Source organism: Pelodiscus sinensis, chromosome 24 (genome assembly GCF_049634645.1).
Source record: "Pelodiscus sinensis isolate JC-2024 chromosome 24, ASM4963464v1, whole genome shotgun sequence".
In the NCBI taxonomy this organism is placed as follows: domain Eukaryota; kingdom Metazoa; phylum Chordata; order Testudines; family Trionychidae; genus Pelodiscus; species Pelodiscus sinensis.
Genome location: NC_134734.1, coordinates 6,244,385 through 6,264,268, shown reverse-complemented (window position 1 = coordinate 6,264,268; position 19,884 = coordinate 6,244,385). Strand labels below are relative to the sequence as shown.

General features: G+C 52.2%; 1 protein-coding gene across 1 annotated transcript in view; it reads right to left on the bottom strand.

The window, feature by feature from the left end:
* Positions 1-6,507: 6,507 nt before the first annotated feature.
* Positions 6,508-19,884, bottom strand: part of LOC102455943 (IgGFc-binding protein-like) — a 40,751-nt gene continuing 27,374 nt past the window's right edge. The window contains exons 9-15 of the mRNA XM_075907488.1: positions 15,029-15,599; positions 14,002-14,201; positions 12,895-13,060; positions 10,204-10,334; positions 9,403-9,684; positions 8,582-8,719; positions 6,508-8,191 (exon numbers count right to left, since the gene is read on the bottom strand). Of these exons, the coding sequence (XP_075763603.1) occupies positions 7,994-8,191; positions 8,582-8,719; positions 9,403-9,684; positions 10,204-10,334; positions 12,895-13,060; positions 14,002-14,201; positions 15,029-15,599 (1,686 nt within the window). The 3' untranslated portion in view covers positions 6,508-7,993. The remainder of the gene's footprint in view (positions 8,192-8,581; positions 8,720-9,402; positions 9,685-10,203; positions 10,335-12,894; positions 13,061-14,001; positions 14,202-15,028; positions 15,600-19,884) is intronic.

Genomic DNA, 19,884 nt, shown 5'->3' with positions numbered 1-19,884 from the left:
AGCTCAGCCTGCCTATAGGTGGGGCCTATAAGCGGGGAAAGTGAAGACAGGGGCAGCTGGTTGCTGAGAATGGTGTGGGCAGAGGGCACTTGCTTGAGCTCTGTTTGGGTATGTCTACACTACAAAGTTAGTTCGAACTAACGGACGTTAGCTCGAACTAACTTTAATAGGCACTGCTCTAGCGCTCTGCTAGTTCGAATTTAATTCTAACTAGCAGAGCGCTTAGTTCGAACTAGGAAAACCTCATTTTACGAGGATTAAGCCTAGTTCGAACTAGCTAGTTCGAATTAAGGGCTGTGTAGACCCTTAATGCGAACTAGTGGGAGGCTAGCCCTCCCCAGCTTTCCCTGGTGGCCACTCTGGCCAACACCAGGGAAACTCTATGCCCCCCTCCCGGCCCCGGACCCCTTAAAGGGGCACGGGCTGGCTACGGTACCCGTGCCAGGTGCAAGCTTGCCAGCACCCAGCCAGCAGACCCTGCACCTGGCACGGATCGAGCCACCCACCCGATGCCTCCCAGCCCTCCCCCTCTTCCCGGGACCAGGCTGGAGGCTCCCGGGAGCTTGCCCGGGACCGCAAGAGGCGGGCACCCGCCTGGGCTAGTGCGGACATCGTGGACCTTGTCCACGATCTCCGCACTAGGCACAGGAAAGTAGCCGGCTTGGGCAGGAGAGCTACCAGCCTGGCCACCCAGGAGCAGGTGTGCATGAAAATCAAGGGGGTCCACTGAGACCCCCGACCCTGAGCCCTGTACTTACAATGGCCGTCCTGGGTCAGACCAAAGGTCCATCTAGCCCATTAGCCTGTCTGCTGACAGCGGCCAACCCTAGGGACCCTGGAGGGGATGGACCGAAGACAGTGACCAAGCCATTTGTCTCATGCCATCCCTCTCCAGCCTTCCACAAACCTTGGGCAGGGACACCACTCCTACCCCCTGGCTAATACCACTCCATGGATCCAACCTCCATGACTTGATCTCACTTCCCTTTAAACTCTGTTCTAGTTGTAGCCTTCACAGCCTCCTGCAGCAAGGAGTTCCACAGGTTGACTCTTTGCTTTGTGAAGAACAACTTTCTCTTACTAGTTTGAAGTCTGCTACCCATTCCTTTCCTTTGGTGTCCTCTAGTCCTTCTTTATGGGAACTAATGAAGAACTTTTCTGAATGCACCCATCTCCTGCACCCAACTCCTGCTTTTAGAGACCTCTATCCTATCCCCCCTCCGTCTCTTCTTTTCTAAGCTGAGAAGTCCCAGTCTCTTTAGCCTCTCTTCATATGGGACCTGTTCCCAACCCCTGATCATTGTACTTGCCCTCCCCTCTCCCAGCCTCTCTCTTCCCCTCTCCCACCTCCTTTTCCCAGTCTCCCCCAGTTTTGTTCAATAAAGACAGATTCCATTTTTGAACACAATTGTCCTTTATTTTGTACATCAAGAAAAGGGGCTAGGGAAGGGTAAGTGGAAGGAGGTGAGGGAGGAATGGGGTACGAGCCCCCGATGGGGAGGACTGGGTTGGCTCTGTGGGCTTCTGGGGGTGGAAGCTCTCCTGCAGCCCCCTAATTGCCCCCTCTCCGCAGATGGCAGCCTGTGGCAAGTGCAGCCGGTCTGATGGCCGAGTGCTGTGATGTGCCCAGTGTGGGTACTCCGGGCACTCCAAGCCAGGACTGGTTTTCAAGCGGGGCACCCCTGAGAACTGTCTGTCCAGGGTGGGGGTCGGGTCCCTTTAAGCACAACCCTCGGCTAGCCTGAGACAGCATTTCCACGCTCTAAGTCCTCCTTTGATGCCCTGCCGGCACTGCTTCCAGCCATCCTTAAGCCCTGTTCAGGGTCCACTTAATGTGGACATGCTAGTTCGAATTAGCAAAACACTAATTCGAACTAGTTTTTAGTTCTAGACGCGTTAGTTCGAATTAGCTTAGTTCAAATTAACTAATTCGAACTAAGTTAGTTCGAACTAACTCTGTAGTGTAGACGTACCCTTTGAGACACTGAGGAGAGGGGGGACCCGCCACTAAATCTGTCCCCAGACATTTATAAAGCCCTCACGGCCTCACTGACACAGCAGCTCGTTTTCAGAACTGGTGACACTTAAAACCTTTTTCCCACTGGTGCCCTTTGTTTGCTCTTTGCCTTGATCCCATTCTGCGGGTGAGAGGGGTTTAATCAGTTTCTGGTCAGGTTCATGTCTTGGGCTATGTCTACACTGGCGGGTTCTTGCACAAGATATTCCTGCGCAAGAACTCTTGCACAAGAACATGGCCACACGGCCATGTGCTTTTGGGCAAGAGCTCCCATGGCAGTGTGGACGCTCTCCTGCACAAGAAAGCTCTGATGGCCATTTTAGCCATAGAGCTTTCTTGCACAAGAAACCCCTGCCGCGCGTCCACACTGCCCTCTTGTGCAAGAGCTCTTATACAAGAGAGCTTACACTTGTTAGAAAAGAGCGTAGTTCTTGCGCAAGAAGCCCTCGCTTCCCATACTTTACTGTAAATCTTCTTGCACAAGAACGGATGGGCCGTGTGGACGCTCTGCAGGTTCTTGTGCAAGAACAACTCTTCTTGCGCAAGAACCCACCAGTGTAGACATAGCCCTGGTGTCCAGGGACTAGCCAAAGGCAGGAGTGTCAACAGGTGTGGGTGAGGCTAGGTTATTTGAAGGAGTCTCATGGAATTTGTTCTTTTAAAGGTTTCCTGGAAACATGGTGGGTGCTGGAAATGGTTCAGTGGGGCACAGAATGGGCCCTCAGAGACCTGAGCTCTCTTCCTGTCGTTTCCCCTCCCTGGCCTCATTTGGCCCAGCTGTAAAATGAAAAGAATGACCCTGCCCTGCTTTGCAAGGCCCTTTGAGATCTGCTGATGCCCAGAGCTGTGTAAGAAGCAAGTGGTGTTAAATGTGGCCTTACAGGACTGGGCTGTGTCCCTTGTGAGGCTCATCATTTCCCATCACAAGCTTACGCTTGTGTGTGAACATGGGTAAGTACTAGGCTGGGTCCTCCTGCCTGACTCACAGGAGGGTGGATAATAAAAACGGAGGGCGAATGGGTGTGTCTGCTGTGGCCAGGGTGTAGCATGTGCCTTATGGTGCTGGTGAGCAGTTAGCTTCATGCTGGGCAGGAGTGACCTGGTGGCTCTGCAGCAGCTTGCTAGTGAAGTCAGGCTCAAGTTCCTCTGCTCTCCATGTTGTGCGCAGCACTTTCCATCTTGCTTTATTGCACCAGGCACTTTGCACCTCGGTTTGTCTGCAATCTGCTGGGCCCAGCTGGGACACAGCCATGAGGAAGGCATGTTGGGGAGGGCTGTTATCATTCTGTGAGGCATGGCAGTTGTGGGATTGTTATCATGGAGCTTATGCTCCCCATGGCTAGTACGATGCTCTGAAGTTCTCTCCACTCAGCAAGGAAACTTTCCATAGGGCTTAAACCATCTCTCCTGAAGGAGTCATGGTAGTGGGGGAGTTCCAGTGTCACCCATGGGGCAGAGACCCTGGCTTTCATGGCCTGTCCTGGGGAATCCTGCTCTGCAGAGCCTGCCCCCATCTGCACTGGGACTGTGTGCATTGTATATCAAACAATGCAGACGGTAAGAAATGCAAACCAGAACTATGAATTTCTGGGGAAAATAAGATGATCAAATCATAGCAGAGCTGTCAGTGGAACAGAAGGAGTAACTTATACTCAAGAGTTGTAAAAGAGCTGGCCAAGGTCAATAAGCACTGATTTCAATAAGTCCTGGAATGCTAGGACTGTTCCAGAAGCCCGGCAGGAAGCTATTGCTGTGCCAGTGTTCAAGAGGGGTAAACAGTCTGACCTGGGCTGTAACTCTAGGCCTGCCGCTCTAAGCTCAGTCCCGCAAGAGAATGGAGTAGCTGTCACAGAACCCATTTAATAAAGAATTAAAGGAGAGGAATGTAACCAATGCCAATCAATGTGGGTTTATGGGAGATCACCCCTGCAAAACTACACTGATATCTTTTTTGGTGAGGTAGTAACTTTGACTGTGAAAGGCCATAGTGATGCTGCAAAACTATTGCAATACTGAGGCCTTTTTAGTACAAATCTAGAAAGATGAAGATGCAGCAGGCCCACATTCAATCCATTACAAGCTGGGTAACTGTCAGGGAATTCTGAGCACCTCAGAGTGTGAGCCTAGTGAGCCGTGTAGGCCGGTGGTGTAATATAGATGCTGTCTCCATCGGAAAGTTGCCCTGAAATCTGGCTTCCTGCACTGCCAGGCCCCTGATCTGTCCCAAGTGCTGAGCTCTGAGCACCAGGACAGGCTGTGTCTGCCATCAGCGAGTGTTTCCCCAGGACCTCTGAAGCAGCTCTTAGCTGTCTGCTGCCCTGTAACATCTGGGCTAATGTGCCACTGCCGTCTACAGGATGCTATCGGAACGGACTGTCTGTGTGTGTCAGACCTCAGACTGTAACCAGCTAATGGTGATTCTCCTTTAGCATTTGTTGAAGACACCTGGTATTTTTGGAGTCATGTGGCTGCTGTCAGAGTGAATTCTCTAGGGGCTTCACTGGGTGGAACAGGGACAACTGATGCTCTTGCTCAATTTGCTGCCTTGGGAGCATGCAGCTGCCTTCTCGTACAACAGTTGAGTTCGGGGACCAGCAACACCGCCAGCCCCAAACCCTCTGCCAGCTCCTTGCTTGCAGCCTGAGTCTGGCGCATGCAGCCGGTGCAGTAAGGCGCTGGGAGCTAAACATGTCCGCTCCTGACCTTCTACCTCAGTGTATGTCTACACCACAGAGTTAGTTCGAACTAACTTAGTTCGAATTAGTTAATTCGAACTAAGCTAATTCGAACTAAGGCGTCTAGAACTAAAAACTAGTTCGAATTAGCATTTTGCTAATTTGAACTAGCATGTCCACATTGAGTGGACCCTGAACAGGGCTTAAGGATGGCCAGAAGCAGTGCCGGCAGGGCATCAGAGGAGGACTTAGAGCGTGGAGATGCTGTCTCAGGCTAGCCGAGGGCTGCGCTTAAAGGGACCCGACCCCCACCCCGGACAGACAATTCTCAGCTTGAAAACCAGTCCTGGCTTGGAGTGCCCGGAGTGCCCACACTGGGCACATCACAGCACTCGGCCATCAGACCGGCTGCACTTGCCGCAGGCTGCCATCTGGGGAGAGGGGGCAATTGGGGGGCTGCAGGAGAGCTTCCACCCTCAGAACCCGCAGAGCCAACCCAGTCCTCCCCATCGGGGGCTCGTGCCCCATTCCTCCCTCACCTCCGTCCACTTACCCTTCCCTAGCCCCCCTTCCTGATGTACAAAATAAAGATAACGTTTCTTCCAACATTGACTCTGTCTTTATTGAACAAAACTGGGGGAGACTGGGAAAAGGAGGTGTGAGAGGGGAAGAGAAAGGCTGGGAGAGGGGAGGGCAACTAACATGATCAGGGGTTGGGAACAGGTCCCATATGAAGAGAGGCTACAGAGACTGGGACTGTTCAGCTTAGACAAGAGGAGACGGAGGGGGGACAGGATAGAGGTCTCTAAAAGCAGGAGTTGGGTGCAGGAGATGGGTGCATTCAGAAAAGTTCTTCATGAGTTCCCATAAAGAAGGACTAGAGGACACCAAAGGAAAGGAATGGATAGCAGGCTTCAAACTAGTAAGAGAAAGTTGTTCTTCACAAAGCAAAGAGTCAACCTGTGAAACTCCTTGCTGCAGGAGGCTGTGAAGGCTACAACTAGAACAGAGTTTAAAGGGAAGTGAGATCAAGTCATGGAGGTTGGGTCCATGGAGTAGTCTTAGCCAGGAGGTAGGAGTGGTGTCCCTGCCCAAAGTTTGTGGAAGGCTGGAGAGGGATGGCACGAGACAAATGGCTTGGTCACTGTCTTCGGTCCATCCCCTCCAGGGTCCCTAGGGTTGGCCGCTGTCGGCAGACAGGCTACTGGGCTAGATGGACCTTTGGTCTGACCCAGGACGGCCATTGCAAGCTCAGGGCTCAGGGTCGGGGGTCTCAGTGGACCCCCTTGATTTTCATGCACTCCTGCTCCTGGGTGTCCAGGCTGGCAGCTCTCCTGCCCTAGATGGCCACTTTCCTGTGCCTAGTGCGGAGATTGTGGATGAGGTCCATGATGTCTGCACTAGCCCAGGCGGCTGCCCGCCTCTTGCGGTCCCGGGCAAGTTCCCGGGAGCCGCCAGCCTGGTCCCGGGAAGAGGGGGTGGGCTGGGAGGCATCGGGTGGCTGGCTCGAGCTGTGCCAGGTGCAGGGTCTGCTGGCTGGGTGCTGGCAGGCTTGCACCTGGCATGGGCACCATAGCCAGTCCGTGCCCCTTTAAGGGGTCCGGGGTCGGGAGGGGGGCATAGAGTTTCCCTGGTGTTGGACAGAGTGGCCATCAGGGAAAGCTGGGGAGGGCTAGCCTCCCACTAGTTTGAATTAAGGGTCTACACAGCCCTTAATTCGAACTAGTAAATTCGAACTAGGCTTAATCCTCGTAAAATGAGGTTTTCCTAGTTCGAACTAAGCGCTCCGCTAGTTCGATTTAAATTCGAACTAGCAGAGCGCTAGTGTAGCGGCTATGAATGTTAGTTCGAACTAACGTCCGTTAGTTCGAACTAACATTGTAGTGTAGACATACCCTCAGTGATCCCCTACCGTGCCCTCATTCCCAGGGAGTGACCCTGCCCTGCAGAGCTTCTAATCTAGGTGTCAAAGCAACTGGGACTGGGCCTTTTACCACTAGTTAGTCTGTCCAGACTCAGGGACCAGGTGCTCCTTTGTTACCCTGCCAGGGCAGAGGAAGGAGTCCAGCCTCCAAACCCAAGATCTGGGCTCAATCCCCAGCTCTGCCAAACTCCCAGTGTGATCCTAATCCCACCGCTTCTATGTCTGTGCAATGGGAAAGAAACATCCCATCTCTCTGGTGATTTACGGGGGATCACTTAGTTCAAGGGCTCCTCTGTGAAGCCTTCAGCGCAGGGGATACCACCTGCCCATTCCCGGCGTTCATTCTCTGCGCCACGCAGGCCCTTGGCAACCTCGACAGCCACTTGTGGAGACTGGACTGTTTCTCCCCACTGCGAGAACGGCAGCACCATCTGTCGGATCTTGCCACAAGTTCCAGACTTTCCCGGTGCAGCCCCGATCATCCTTCTACCCTGCCGTGGTGAGCCAGGAAGGACACGTGCACAAGCAGCAATAGGAAACCAGATCCGGCACCGGTGGAGATTCAGCCCAGACCCAACACTCAAGGAACCACCACACCAGAGGCACCAGCCATGCCACCAACAGGGCCGGGCTCAGGGCGTTTGCTAGACTCCTCTCCGAGGGCTGGGCGAACCAAAGAGGGTCCTGCCTGGCCAGTGCTTGGGTTAGAGTCTCCCATTGTGCTCAGATGGTGCTGATGAGTCGGTGGATCCCATGGGGCACTGAGCTGCCGGGGTGACCTGCCATGGATGAGAGGGGTGACTGAACCCCACCGCTAGGATGGCCAGAGGTCCCATTTTTAAAGGGACAGTCTCCTTGTTTTTTCCAAAATGGGTCCCGCTGGGGACTCTTGTACATTTGAAAGGAGGAACGCGGAAGTGCCTATCGACTAATTGAGCAGTCCATGGAAATTCCATCAACTACGTGTCTAGTCAATTAACTGCAATGTAACATCCTTAATACAGATCCCCCCCTGCTACCCCTAGAGACGCTGCCTCAGGTGTCCCCCGCCCTTCAGGGAACAGACAGTCAAGCCGCAGTTCACAGAGGATCCTTTATTGCTACACTACACTCCGCGCTGGCTGCGGGGGCACCTGCTGGTTGGGGCAGCAGCCTGGATCCTTCCAGCAGCTGGAATGGGTCGCATGATGCCCAGCAGGGTTGAGGAAGGGCCCCTCCGAGCCAGGCAGGGGGTCATGTGGAGAAGACACGGGGTGGCCCGAGCAGGGAGCCTGGCTGTGGTGCTTGGTGGGGATGGGCCTCGGGAGGGGGCTCAGGTAGGGTGGGGGCAGAGATCTGAGGTTTGCAAACGGGGCACATGACTCCTGAGCTGGGGGCTTACAGCCAGGAGTCGCTGCTGCTCTCGGTGTTGCTGCTGCTCTCGGTGGGGACCCCCGTCACCTTGAAATCATTCACTTGGAAGACCCAGCGCCCTGGAACCCCGACGTTGCTCGTCTGCCCGATGCGGAGGACAGCCTCCGTGCGGGAACCCGGGATGTTGTAGAAGTTTTTGTTGTCGCCGCTGTTCAACCCGGCCTGACGGCGGAGACACGGGGAGCAAATGAAGTTAGTGCACTTGCCTGTCACTGGGGTAGTGGGGGCAGCACTGACTGAGCAGAGTCCCCGTATCTTTCCATGCAGCCCAGTGCCCCATCTGAGTCCCCCCACCACTCCCTGCAGCCCAGCACCCCCTGCTGAGCCCCCACTCTGCTTTGCATAGCCCAGCACCCCCGGATGAGCCCTCACCCAGCTACCTGCAGCCCAGCACCCCCTGCTGAGTCGCCAACTGATCCCCACTGCACAGTGATCCTGATGATCCCCCTCTCTGCTCCCCCTTGGCCCAGCACTCCCTGCTGGGCTCCTCCCACCCTGCTCCCCACAGCCCAGCACCCCACGTTCTCATGTGAGCTGTGTAACGGGACCTACCTGGGCGGGTTTACCCCCTAGGCCGGTGGTGGCGTTTCCGCCACTCGCCGTGCCTGTGGTCCACTGGATCATTCCATAGTTCAGCATGATGAAGGTGACTTGGCCGTCGTTTGCCAGCACGGCCTGGAACGTGTTCACCTGTAGCAGAGAGGGAGGAGACCCAGGTGAGGGGGACCATGGGAGCTACATAGACATGGGAACCACAGGGTCCAGCACCCCGCTAGCCATTCCCCTGGAAAGCCCCTGATTGGTGACTATGGCAGTGAAGCCCAGCAGTTGCACAGTTGTGGGAACACAAGGGTCCTGTCTGGGGCTTTGTCTAGACCACAGGCTTCTTTCGGAAGAAGCTTTTCTGGAAGAGATCTTCAGGAAAAACTTTGTCCAAAAGAGAGCGTCCACACTGCCAAAGTGCATCGAAAAAGCAATCTGCTTTTTCCACACTGAATGGACGCTCTCTCGCACATAAGCTGTGGTTACTACAGGCAGAGTGACCACCAGGGCACCTGTGCTTTTTCCTCTTTCCTCTTCTTCTAAAAGAACTCCCTCTTCCCCATCCACACACACCTTTTTCCAAAGAGCTCTTTCGCAAAAAGGCTTCTTCCTTGTAGAAAGAGGTTTACCGATGTTGGAAAAAACCATCTGCTCTTTTGATTTTCTTTCAAAAGAAGGCGACTGTAGAGTGGATGTAAGTGCAGTTTTTTCAGAAAAGCTCTGCAGTATAGACATAACCTGGGTCTAGCAGCCCCACCAGCTAGTCTCCCTCCTGCCTCTCCCCTCCCCAGGTGCTCAGCTGGAGCCGTGGGGAGTGAGGTGTCACATACCTTCTGGGAGGTGGAGCCGTAGTAGGCCACGCGGTCCCAGGTGGCCACAAAGGCCCACGTGGCTGTGAAAGGGATTGCTGGGAAGTACTGGTTCATGTCTCTGGTGAGGCGACGCAGCAGCCCAGGGTCCTGGCTCTCCCGGTAGTAGACGTCCCCACCCAGTATATTGCTCACATCACCCCAGTAGGGGGCCACAAAGGGGCGGCCATCAGCCAAGGGGAAGGGGTCGGGGGTGTACTGGGAAACGGTCACGCCGAAGGACACCACGCCATTATTGTTCACCTGTGGGGGGGAGGGGAGCAGAGAGGTGTCTGTAGGAGCACAGCAGAGCATGGCTATCCCCTCCTTGCAGCACAGCACCCCCTGCTGTGCCCCCTGCTCTGCACCTCACAGCACAGCGCCCCCTGCTGTGCCCCCTGCTCTGTACCTCACAGCACAGCGCCCCCTGCTGTGCCCCCTGCTCTGTACCTCACAGCACAGCGCCCCCTGCTGTGCTCCCTGCTCTGTACCTCACAGCACAGCACCCCCTACTGTGCTCCCCGCTCTGTACCCCACAGCACAGCACCCCCTTCTGTGCCCCCTGCTCTGTACCTCACAGCACAGCACCCCCTTCTGTGCCCCCTGCTCTGTACCTCACAGCACAGCCCACCTTACTGTGCCCTGTCTGGTGATTAGATTAGATTAGATAGAGGGGTGTCTATGGGCAGGGATGGTAGAAAGCTCTGTGTGGCACCCTGTCACTGGCTGCCTGTAACACATGTGCTGTGGGGTCGACAGCGGGCTCAGCCCTGCCGTACGTACATAGAGGAAGTGATGGTCCTTGCCATAAAAGGTGAAGCTCATGGAGATGGGGATCTCCGGTGACGCCCCGTCGTCATCTTTGGGATTCTGCCGGTCACTCTGGGCTGGGCCGTAGGGATACAGCAAAGACTCTGAGGTGGGGAGAAGGTGCCTTGTGAGAGCCTGGAGCAACTCCCTCTCCATTGGCCCTTGGAGAGCCACTTCCCAGCCCAGCCCGATGGCCTTTGGCATCGGCGATGCCCCCACCCGGTGTCAGGAGCTCCCCATTGGCCTTTACATTCCAGAGCCACACTGAAGCAAAACAAGTTCCCACAATCCTCCCCGAGCCCTCCAGCCCAATTGTTACCCCACCTCCCATCTTGATTCTCCACCTACCCCTCTCACCCAGCCCCCTGCCCCAATCCCCATGTCATCCATAATATAACCCCCCTCTGATTTCATGAGGCATAAAGGATCTGTCGACGAAAGGGTCTAGACTGCGGTGCTGAGCCAACAATCAGCTGATCGGTACAGCACGGCGGCCATTTTGATTTAAAGGAAGTTGCGATTATTTAAATTGTGGCTTCATTTCCCTTTGCCATCGTGACTAATCTACATGGCTCCGTCAACGGAGCCATATAGTTTAGACACACCCCTAGTGAAATCGTTTTCCTAATATCCAACCTGGACCCTCCCACCACAACTTGAGACCATTGCTCCTTGTTCTGCCATCTGTCACTACTGAGAACAGCCTTTCTCCATCCTCTTTGGAAACTCCCTTCAGGAATTTGAAGGCTGCTATCAAATCCCCCCTCCTCCACCCTTCTCTTCTGCAGACTAAATAGACCCAACTCCCTCAGACTCTCCTCGTAGGTCATGTGCTCCAGCCCCCTAATCATTTTGGTTGACCTCCGTTGAATCCTCTCCAATGCATCTACATCCTTCCTGTAACTGAGGGCCAAGAACTGGACACAATACTACAATATGATGGGGGCTAATTTAGCTACAACTAATCAGGAAAGAGATCTTGGAGTCATCATGGATTTTTCTCTGAAGACATCCACACAGTGTCCAGTAGAGGTCAAAAAAGCAAACAGGATGTTAGGAATAATTAAAAAAGGGATAGAGAATAAGATGGAGAATATCTTATTTCCTTTATATAAATCCATGGTATGCCCATACCTGGAATACTGCGTACAGATGTGGTCTCCTCATCTCAAAAAAGATATACTGGCATTAGAAAAGGTTCAGAGAAGGGAAACCAAAAAGGTTGAGGGTTTTGGAACGTGTCCCATATGAGGAAAGATTAAAGAGACTGGGACTTTTCAGCTTGGAAAAGAGGAGACTAAGGGGGGATATAATAGAGGTCTATAAAGTCATGAGTGGTGTGGAGAAAGTGAATAAGGAAAAGTTATTTACTTGTTCCCATAATATAAGAGCTAGGGGCCACCAAATGAAACTAATCAGAAACAGGTTTAAAACAAATAAAAGGAAGTTCTTCTTCACACAGCGCATAGTTAATCTTGCCTGGAGAGGTTGTGAAGTCTAGGACTATAACAGGATTTAAAAGAGAACTAGATAAATTCAGGGAGGTTAAGTCCATTAATTTCTATTAGCCAGTATGAGTAAGGAATGGTGTCCCTAGCCTCTGTTTGTCAGAGGGTAGAGATGGATGGCAGGAGACAGATCGCTTGATCATTACCTGTTCAATTCAATCCCTCTGGGACACCTGGTATTGGCCACTGTCGGCAGACAGGATACTGGGCTGGATGGATTTTGGTCTGACCCTGTATGGCCATTCTTATGTTCTTATGAGAGGCCTGCATGGAACGCAAGCGCTTTCCCACGTCCCCGAAAAAGCAGGGAACAGAGTGAAAAGGATACTGAATCCCTGAGCACACGGCTGCTGCTCCCCACCCAAAAATGGCATCCCTGCTACAGTCCCCTCCCCTCAGCCCGCTGCTTCTTTTTATGTCACCTGGCCAGGGCTGGGAACCAGGAGCCCCCGCCTCCCTCCCTCCCCATGTGGTTCTGGCATTAGCCCGGCTCTTGCTGCTGCTGCTCTGTGTGTGTGTGTGTGTGTGTGTGTGTGTGTGTGTGTGTGTGCGCGCGCACGTGCGCGCACGCGCGCGCATGTCTATGGGTATGTCTAGACTGCATCCCTCTGTTGGCAGAGGGATGCAGATTAGGCAGGTCAACATTGCAAATGAGGCAGGGATTTAAATATCCCATACCTAATTTGCATAAAAATGGCCGCCGCGTTTTGTCGACTCAGCACTTGCAGGAGGCATAAGGAATCTGTCGAAAAAGGCTTTCTTTCTCCACAGATCCTCTGCTAGACTGCTGCTTTTTGCCGACAAATCTAGAAGGGCCAGATTTCTAGTTAGGTCCTGGCTGGGTCTGTCCCCTGCCCAGTGGGGCAGTGGGGTCCTATAGGTTAGAGTTGTGGGGGTGGGGAGTCAGGACTCCTGGGTCCTGTCCCAGCGGGGGCAGTGGGGCCCTATGGGTTAGCACTGTGGGGATGGAGAATAGCTTCTCGGAAAAAAACAAAGATGCCCGCACAAGCTGGTATTCCATCATTGGCACATTCACTGACGTCTACCACCACCTTGAACCAGGAAGGGGAGCTCTCGTCACAGAGAGAGGCCACTTTGTACATCCCACTGTAGAGGAGTTTCCCTTTGGCGCCATCAAAGGTCGTGAAGTAGGCACCTGGAGAGATTATGCACCGGCCTTCCTGCTTCACGAAGCCATGCATCCCATCCCTGAGGACACAGGTCTCATCCACGAGGCAGCTGGTTTTCTCACAGATGAGCCCCCCTGATGGGTGGCAAGTGCATTTCTCTGAGCAGTCACTGGAAATGACACTCTCCCGGGACTGAGGGAAATTCCAAAATAAACAATAAAATAACCAGTGTTCCAAACTTTCAGTCAGGTCCGATATTAACTTCCAAAGACCAACAGCAACTGCAACAATGTCAAAATGCCCACGGGAAGTCTCCCCGTAAGGGGACTAAAGACCAGAATAGGAAATACAAATGATAGCGGTAATGACCAAAAAGAACAGGAAGACCCAAGAAACAAGGCGAAGATGACAAAGGACAGTGATGATGACCAAAGAAACAGAAACTTTGAAGGATGATGGTGCCAATCAAAGAGGATACCAATCAAAGAAAGAAAGAAAAGATAAAGGATGACTGGGCAGATTAAGGAAACAATCAACTCCAGGATGACAAGGACAGGGACAGAAAGAAGGAAGAGACGAAGGATGTCAGTGCTGACCAAGAAAGAAGGAAAAGACAAAAGACAATGGTCATGACCCAAGAAACAAGGACAGTTCTTTTTCTATTTTTCTATGGCAGTGCCTAGGTGCCAGTCAAGAATGACACCACAGTGTGCCAGAGACACTCTGTAAACACTTCAAGAGACAGCCCATGCCCCAAAGAGCTTAACATCCAACAAGACAAGGCAGGCCAAGGAGAGGGGAACATAGAGAGGATAAGAGTGGTGACCAAAGAAAGAAGAAAAACACAGTGGAAGAAGATGCTGATCAATCACAGGCAAGAAGGAAGGTCGGGGTGACAGATCATGATGATGGGACATGGAAATGACATCTGAAGAGAAGGAGAAACATGAGTGAAAATCAAAGATCAGGGGATGAAGAGGGAAAAATTAAACCTCGATCTGTTATACTCACAGGCTGTGTTCTACGTGGTGGAATCCCCTGGAAACTCTTAGGTGACTCATACTTTTGACCACTTCAGCTCTGTTATTTTAAGACTCCTGAGGCACCAACTACACAGAACAGCCAGAACCTACCTTGATGTAACGTCCACTGTGCATGCAGCCACACCTGTCCATGGACACGCACTCCTCCCCATCGAACATGGAGCCGGCGTCACACTGGCAGCCCTCAAAGCACTTCCCGGTGCACTGGGCAGGGGCGGACAAGCTAGCGCAGGTGAAATCACAGGACCTGGTGCACAGCTCGTAGTGGCTGTTGGCCGGGCAGGCCAGAGCTGGAGAGAGAGAAGCAAGAGAGAATGAGGATGGAGAAAAGGTTTTTACAATAATTTCCCTTGGAGACATAGTCACATTTTCTGCTGTAGTCTGTTTCCCGATGAACACACAGAACCCCCCTTTTTTGTCTCATCTGTGACCACTTGTCGCACAGGCCACCTTGCTCACACCTGGGCCCTGGGGTGGGAGCTGGCTCAGTGTTGGGATCACCTCAGACATGGCTTCACCACAGTATTTACTACAGTGCAATGTCCCAGAGCACTGGACACTGGAGTCAGAGCCAGAGGCTGGCATGTCCTGCAGTGGGCTACTGACACTCCTCCAATCCTGGCCCAGCAAGGACTGTCTGGCTGTCTAACGCAAGGACTGTCTGGCTGGACAAAATCAATCAAAAGCAAAGGTGCATAACTTGCAATGAGGCATGATATAGACCAGTGGTGCTCAACCTGTTTTCATTCGCGAGGGGAAAAAAAAATCCTGTTGAGAACATTTTGTTGTGGCCCCTATAATTTAAAGTGTCGGTCCGCTCCGCTGCCACTCCCCCACCCACGCCGCATGTACATTGGGCGCTGACCTGGGAAAAGAAAACACTGGCCAGTCCAGATCACAGTGCTGCAACTCCCCCAGGAAGACAGCCGCGACCCCCTCCCACAGGTTGCACACCGTTGATACAGATGACATGGCTACAGTGGGGCCAGAAACACCCCAAGATTTAATAAACCCCAAATTGCCATCAGAAAAAACCCAACTTGGCAGGAGGCGGGGGGTTATGGGCTGGAAATGAAGCCAGTGGGAAGATCAGGGCTGCAGGTTGCTCTGCACTCACGGCAGAAGGAGGCCGTTCTCCAGGCTCTGATCCTGGCTCCGGCAGCTTGGCAGGCGGCCGCGTAGGCCTGCAGACTCCGGCAGAGGGTCTCTCCCGTCCCGTTGGCGGTGCACATGTCGTGAAGACAGTTGCTGAAGTACCTGGCAGGGCTGATCGTTGAGTGGCAGTCTCTGAAGGGACCTGAGGTGGCTTTGATCAACCCACAGGAGGTCTCCGCCTGGTACGGTGCCCTCTGGGTTGCATCGCAGATGGGGCACCTGTCACTGCAGCCATCAGAGCACGTGGAACCCTCAACAGGCACCTTCCAGGCAGCGATAAATTCGCTCAGACTTTGCGTGCTCGTTCCATTGGGCAGCAGGAAGTCGTCATTCTTGTCACCATTGAAATTGCCAGCCAGACCACACAGGTGTCCCCTGTAGGTGCTGGGAATAGACACTCGGAGGTAGGTGGCAGCGTCAAAAAAGACTCCCAGGCCAGTGGCAGACTGGAGAATGATGTTGTTCCCCTCCTGGTTGAGCCGAAGTTTCCCATCGTCTGTAGCCAGCGGGAGGGTGTAGAGCTCCCCGCCAACCTGTGCCAAGGAGAGAGAAATTCACCCATTACTGGGGGGGGGGGGGACTCAGCAATGTCCTGGAATGTGCTGGTTAGGCCTCAGTTGGGGTATGTCTACATTACAGCACTAATTCGAACTAACTTAATTCGAATTAGGTAATTCGAACTAAGCTAATTCGAACTAGTGCATCTAGACCTAAAAACTAGTTTGAATTAGCATTTTGCTAATTCGAACTAGCATGTCCACATTGAGTGGACCCTGAACCGAAGTTAAGGCTGGCCAGAAGCAGTGCCGGCAGGGCATCATGTTAGGATTTAGAGCGTGGAGCTGCTGTCTCAGGCTAGCCAAGGGCTGTGCTTAAAGGAACCCCTTGCCACAGGAGGCTGTGAAGGCTAGAACTATAACAGAGTTTAAAGAGAAGTTAGATAAATTCATGTAGGTTGGGTCCATGGAGTGCTATTAGCCAGGGGGTAGGAATGGTGTCCCTGGCCTCTGTTTGTGGAAGGCTGGAGATGGATGGCACGAGACAAATCACTTGGTCATTGTCTTCGGTCCATCCCCTCCAGGATACCTAGTGTTGGCCGCTGTCGGCAGACAGGCTACTGGGCTAGATGGACCTTTGGTCTGACCCAGTACGGCTGTTCTTATGTTCTAAGCTCAGGGCTCACGGTCGGGGGTCTTACTGGACCACACTGATTTTCATGCAAACCTGCTCCTGGGTTTGCATGTGGCCTTTGGTGGCCAGGCTGGCAGCTATCCTGCCCTAGACGGCCACTTTCCTGTGCCTAGTGCGGAGGTCGTAGATGAGGTCCACAATCTCCGCACTACACCAGACGGGCGCCCGCCTCTTACGGCCCTGGGCAGGCTCCTGGGAGCCGCCAGGCTGGTCCCGGGAAGAGGGGGAGGGCTGGGTGGCAGCGGGTGGCTGGCTCATGCCGTGCCAGGTGCAGGGTCTGCTGGCTAGGTGCTGGCAGGCTTGCACCTGGCACAGGCACCGTAGCCAGACCGTGCCCCTTTAAGGGCTCCGGGGCCAGGATGGAGGCAGAAGAGTTTCCCTGGTTTTGCCCAGAGTGGCCACCAGGGCAAGCTGGGAAGGGCTAGCCTCCAGCTAGTTTGAATTAAGTGGCTACACAGCCCTTAATTCAAACTACTTAATTCGAACTAGGCGTCAGTCCTAGTAGAATGAGGTTTACCTAGTTTGAATTAAGCGCTCCGCTAGACCGAATTAAGTTTGAACTAGCGGTTTGCTTATGTAGCGCCTATGAAAGTTAATTCGAACTAACGGATGTTAGTTCGAATTAACTTTGTAGTGTAGACATACCCTTGGAGTATTGTGTCCAGCTCTGGGCACTGCATTTCAAGAAAGATGTGGAGAAATTGGAGAGGGTCCAGAGAAGAGCAACAAGAATGATTAAAGGTCTAGAGAACATGACCTCATAGACTCATAGACTTTAAGGTCAGAAGGGACCATTATGATCATCTAGTCCGACCCCCTGCACAGTGCAGGCCACAGAATCTCACCCACCCCCTCCTAGAATAATCCTCTCACCTATATCTCAGACACTGAAGCCTTCAAATACTTTGAAGACCCCAAGATGCAGAGAATCCTCCAGCTGTGATCTGTGCCCCATGCTATAGAGGAAGGCGAAAAATCTCCAGGGTCTCTGCCAATCTACCCTGGAGGAAAATTCCTTCCCAACCCCAAATACGGTGATCAGCTAAACCCTGAGCATGTGGGCAAGACTCACCAGCCAGACACCCAGAAAGTTCTCTATAGAAACTCCTATCATCCCTCCATTAACCTATTTACCTCTGATAGTGAAAGGTCAATTAGTTACCAAGATCATGTTATCTCATCAAACCATCCCCTTCATAAACCCATCTAGAAACCATATAGATCTTTTGCCCCCACTACTACCCTTGGAAGGCAGTTCCAGAACCTCACTCCTCTAATGGTTAGAAACCTTCGTCTAATCTCAAATCTAAACATCCTACTAGCCAGCTTATATCCATTTTTTCTTGTGTCCACATTGGTATTAAGCTTAAATAATTCCTCTCCCTCCCTGGTATTTATCCCTGTAATATATTTAAAGAGTGCAATCATGTCCCCCCTCAGCCTTCTTTTGGTTAAGGTAAACAAGCCAAGCTCCTTGAGTCTCTTTTCATAAGACAGGTTTTCCATTCCTTGGATCATCCTAGTGGCCCTTCTTTGTACCTGTTCCAGTCTGAATTCATCCTTCTTAAACATGGGAGACCAGAATTGCACACAGTATTCCAAATGGGGTCTCACCCATGCCCTGTATAATGGCACTAACACCTCTTTATCCCTACTGGAAATACCTCGCCTAATACATCCCAAGACCGTACTAGCCTTTTTCACGGCCATGTCACAATGGCGGCTCATAGTCATCCTATAATCAACCAGGACTTCGAGGTCCTTCTCCTCCTCCGTTACTTCCAACTGATGTGTCCCCAGCTTATAACTAACATTCTTGTTATTAATCCCTAAATGCATAACCTTACACTTCTCACTATTAAATTTAATCCTATTGCTGTCACTCCAATTTACAAGGTCATCCAGATCTTCCTGTATGATATCCCGATAATTTTCTGAACTGGCAATACCTCCCAACTTTGTGTCATCCGCAAAAACTGATCCCTGAGGAACTCCGCTAGTAACCTTCCTCCAACCTGACAGTTCACCTTTCAATATGACCCGCTGTAGTCTCCCCTTTAACCAGTTGCTTATCCATCTCTCAACTTTCATATTAATCCCTATCTTTTCCAATTTAACCAAGGAAGGAAGGCTGAAAGAATTGGATTTGTTACTTTAGAATCATAGACTCATAGAGCTGGAAGAGACCTTAGAAGGTCATCAAGTCCAGCCCCCTGCTCTAGGCAGGACCAATCCCAACTAAATCAACCCGGCCAGGGCTTTGTCAAGCCGAGACTTAAACACCGCTAGGGATGGAGACTCCACTACTTCCCTAGGTAACCCCTTTCCAATACTTCACTACCCTCCTAGTGAAATAGTTTTTCTTAATATCCAACCTGGACCTCTCCCACCACAACTTGAGACCATTGCTCCTTGTTCTGCCATCTGTCACTACTGAGAACAGCCTCTCTCCATCCTCTTTGGAACCTCCCTTCAGGAAGTTGAAGGCTGCTATCAAATCCCCCCTCACTCTTCGCTTCTGCAGACTAAACAGACCCAACTCCCTCAGCCTCTCCTTATAAGTCATATGCTCCACCCCCCTAATCATTTTGGTTGCCCTCCACTGGACGCTCTCCAATGCGTCCACATCCTTTTTGTAGTGGGGGGCCCAGAACTGGACACAATACTCCAGATGTGGCCTCACCAGAGCCGAATAAAGGGGAATAATGACATCTCTGGATCTGCTGGCAATGCTCCTCTTAATGCAACCTAATATGCCATTAGCCTTCTTGGCTACAAGGGCACACTGTTGACTCATATCCAGCTTCTCATCCACTGTAATCCCCAGGTCCTTTTCTGCAGAACTACTACATAACTGGTTGGTCCCCAGCTTGTAACTATGCTTGGGATTCTTCCATCCCAAGTGCAGGACTCTGCACTTGTCCTTGTTGAACCTCATCAGATTTCTTGTGGCCCAATCCTCCAATTTGTCTAAGTCACTCTGGACCCTATCCCTGCCCACCAATGTATCTACCTCTCCCCCTAGCGTAGTGTTATCTGCAAACTTGCTGAGGGTGCAATCCATCCCCTCATCCAGGTCATTAATAAAGATATTGAACAAAACTGGTCCTAGAACCAAACCTTGGGGCACTCCACTAGAAACCGACCACCATCCTGACATCCAACCATTGATCACTACCCGCTGTGCCCGGCCTTCTAGCCAGCTTTCTATCCATCTTACCGTCCATTTATCCAATCCACATTCCCATAACTTGCTGGCAAGAATATTGTGGGAGACCGTATCAAAAGCCTTGCTAAAGTCAAGGTATTTCACATCCACTGACTATCAGTTTTCATTTCTGGCCCTCAGTTGGCTTCAAGTTTGACATGCCTGATCTATAAGTTTGTTAGTCTTTAAAATGTAACCAAATTATTATTTTTTAAGTTTTTTCTTTTGTTATAAAGTATCTTTTATTTAAAAAAATTATAAGTAACCCCAATGCACCCTGTGACGGGCTGTCACTGACCCAGGGGCGGGGCGGCCGGAGCTCCCGCCGGCAGGGGGCTGACGGCCAGGCTCGGGTCCCCCAGCACTCCCCCAACGTGAACCAGAGGGGGCGGCGGACTGGGGCACTACCCCCGCGCCTG